General features: G+C 29.3%; 1 protein-coding gene across 1 annotated transcript; it reads left to right on the top strand.

Moving 5' to 3' along the window:
• The first annotated feature begins 780 nt into the window (after positions 1-780).
• Positions 781-1,841, top strand: LOC105851403 (uncharacterized). Its single transcript, XM_027331221.2, has 4 exons — positions 781-791; positions 945-1,065; positions 1,183-1,359; positions 1,446-1,841. Exons 1-4 carry the CDS (start codon positions 781-783, stop codon positions 1,683-1,685), a joined length of 549 nt encoding a protein of 182 aa, XP_027187022.2. The 3' UTR covers positions 1,686-1,841.
• Positions 1,842-3,453: the final 1,612 nt, after the last annotated feature.

Genomic DNA, 3,453 nt, shown 5'->3' with positions numbered 1-3,453 from the left:
TTTAATAAATTTCTCTATTAATTAAGGAGATTGCAAAAGCAGTTGAAGAAGATCTTCAAGATTGTCCTAAAATGTTTGAAAGTTTGTTGAGTGATGCAGAGAAACCGTTATATAATGGTTGTACTAAATTCACAAGACTGTCGGCAATATAAAAGTTGTACAACTTAAAAGCGATTAATGGATGGTCTGATAAAAGCTTCACAAAATTATTAACACTCCTAAAAGATATGTTGCCAGATGATAATGAACTTCCCAGTCGAACCTACGAGGCTTAACGAATTTTGTGCTCTATTGGCATGAGTTACGAAAGGATTCATGTGTGTCCTAACGATTGCATTTTATTTCGAAACGAATATGAATTACTAAATGTGTGTCCGAAATGCAATGTCTCTCGATATAAGAAGAAATAAGCTACTCCAAAAAAAGTCGTGTGGTATTTTCCGATAATACCAAGTTTTAGGCGCATCTATCGCAGTGAACAAGATTCAAAACACTTGACATGACATGCCGATGAAAGAATTAGAGATGGAAAGTTTCGAAATCCTACAGATTCTCCACAATGGGCAAAATTTGATTACGAGTATCTTGATTTCGGTAGAGAGACAAGAAATCTACGATTTTCACTTTCTACTGATGGAATGAATCCACATGGTCTTCAAAGCATCTCACACAACACGTGGCCTGTGATTTTGTTGATTTATAACCTACCTCCATGGTTATGTGTGAAACATAAATTTATGATGTTGTCTCTGTTAATTTCTAGACCCAAACAACCATGGAATGATATTGACGTATACTTAACTCATTTAATTGAAGATTTCAAAAATATGTATGGACAATTGTGCCCAGGTGTGTTTAACAAATAAAATTCGTTTATGTTAATTTATCAACTCCTTAAACTATTATTGATGTTAATAAATTTCATTATCTAATTTTGGTAAAAGGTACCGTATCAAGGTTAGAGTCGTTGATGATACTGATTCTGCTACCTTTGTCATATTTGATCATGACGGAATTTCGCTAACAAACAAATCATGTCTAAATTTGCTTCATGAAATGGATCAAGTCAGTATAGTTTCTCAATTTTATTGTATCTTCAACCTTTATTTATTATTGATGTGGTCTGATTATGTTTATTTTGATGATCTGAATTAATGTTTTTAACAACAATGTGAATATTAGGATCCACAATCTGACACCGTGCCAAAAGAAATTGGAGATTTGGTTGAAAAACAATTCCTATTTAAGATAGAGGCAAAAAATGATGTGAACTCAAATTTTGAAAAATCATTTCGAGTCAAAAAACTTTGTGGTGACTTGGATATTATAAAAAAATTCAAATATGTTGCTGTTGAAAAGGTTTCTATTCTTTTACCTTTTGTAAACTATTTTACTTATCTAAATCAATATGTATTACTTTCTGATTTTCGTAATTTGTGATTAAGGTTGATGCTGGTCTTGATAACGACATAGAAGGTGGTGTAACGAATGATTTGAATAATAAGTTTGAAGAAGAAGCTACTGATGACAAATATCAAGTCCCAAACTCTGTCCATGTACCCATACCAGTTGAATATGATTCTGATGATTGTACCCCTCTTAAAAGGGGATTCATAGAAGTCGCTGATGATAATGATGGAGTCAATTCAAAGAATGTGAAAAATGTCAAAATTGAGAAGGAGTGATAATCAAGTTTCTTATAAACATAATACTTTAGTTATTTTGTTTTGAATTAACTTATGGTAGCATTTGTTTTGGCTAAAATTTGTTAGTTTTGCAATGTTATATTTACACATTAAGTTTCTATCAATTTTCATTTATTGTTATACATTTCTTGCAATGTAATATTCACGTATCTGTATTTTTCTAAATTTTGCCTTAAAAAATTGTAAGTGTTGGATATCTGTATGTCTATACTCCAACCTTACTGTGCAAGGTTTGTCATAATAACTCCGATTCTAAATTCTCTATTAAATCGTTGATGCCCACAACATTAGATTGAAGTTACATAGCTTTTGGACAAATATAAAATTTATTTAATAATTAAAAAAAAATACGATTTGACCGTAACAGTTGTTTAGCAAATCCATTACATAGTTTTTGGAAAGTAATGGTTTTTAAAACACTGTTTTAGCAACCACCACTTCAACTTGTGAATGAAGATTAAATAACTATAATTAAAAAAATTATTTTATTGTACAAATTGTGATGTTTGAAGAAAAAAAGATAGATGTCTCTATTTTGTTATATATTTTTTATTGTCTATGTTTCTAAATTTTACCAAAAAATTGTAGGGCATATGTATGTACTATAACATTTATTTGTAAGGTTTGTCGTAATAACTCCGATTCTAAATTCTCCACTAAATAATTGATACCACAAAATTAGATTGAATTTATATGGAACTCGAGCTTTTACCCATGTGTGTAAACAAAAAACTCAACTTCAAGATTGAAAATAAAAATATCTATGAAATCCACGTCATCCCAAAAGAAAAAAAAAAAAAACAATCCATTCCTTTCCATCATGACAGTTTCTTTTGTTTGAAAAACAACGTTATCAAATTCATTACACACGATTTAACAGTTTTTTATTGTTGAAAGTAATGGGTTTTTTCAAACACTACCCTACCAACCACCGCTCCAAATTATTAATGAAAAAATTTATTTTATTATTTTTTGCATATTTATACCTGTACTCAAACGTTTATTCGTAAGATTTGTCCTAATAATTCCGATTTTAAATTATCTATTAAATGGTTACTGCCACGATTAAATATAATGAAAGTAATCCAAACAAAAAAAATTATTTAGGCAACTATAAAATTTATTTAAGAATTAAAATAAAATATAATCCAGATTTGACAGTTTTTTTTTTAAAGTAAGAGTTTTTAAAACACTACTTTAGCAATCCATACACGATTAGACGGTTTTTGTTTTATTTTTTAAACATTTATTGGTAAGGTTTGTCCTAATAACTCCGATTTTAAATTCTCTACATCTTTACTGCCACAAAATTAGATTCAATCTACAGTGTACTCAGCTTTTACCCATGGATGCAAACAACGCAGCTTCTAGAAGATTGAGGAGAAAAATATTGATGAGAGCCAAGTCATCCAAACAAAACATTAATATCTTAGGTATTAATAGTATGTTAAAGCATAGACTCTATATATCCACACACAAAATGATGTATATATCGACTTAAATTTTTAAATATCAAGTTTATGAAATTAACATAAACTTTCTTAATCTTTGTTAGATGAAAATGGTACGCCACACATACATACAAGTAGACGTGGTGTTTCAACCACTGGACAAAACTTTGTTGCAAGAACTCCATTGTCTGAGTTAACCATTGGTAAATAGACATACATAATTTCATCTTCAATGCTTAACTAAATTTAATCATTCATATCAATATTCAATGATTTCTATTTTACAATCTTTTTTT

This window comes from Cicer arietinum, chromosome 5, assembly GCF_000331145.2.
Source record: "Cicer arietinum cultivar CDC Frontier isolate Library 1 chromosome 5, Cicar.CDCFrontier_v2.0, whole genome shotgun sequence".
Taxonomy (NCBI): Eukaryota; Viridiplantae; Streptophyta; class Magnoliopsida; order Fabales; family Fabaceae; genus Cicer; species Cicer arietinum.
The sequence above is the reverse complement of the archived record's forward strand: the minus strand, read 5'-3'. Positions and strand labels throughout refer to the sequence as shown.

Excerpts from the sequence above, each read along its gene's own strand:
- LOC105851403 (XM_027331221.2), top strand. Across the intron at positions 1,066-1,182 it reads TGCTTCATGAAATGGATCAA|GATCCACAATCTGACACCGT; the intron begins GTCAGTATAGTT and ends TGTGAATATTAG. Across the intron at positions 1,360-1,445 it reads AATATGTTGCTGTTGAAAAG|GTTGATGCTGGTCTTGATAA; the intron begins GTTTCTATTCTT and ends TTTGTGATTAAG.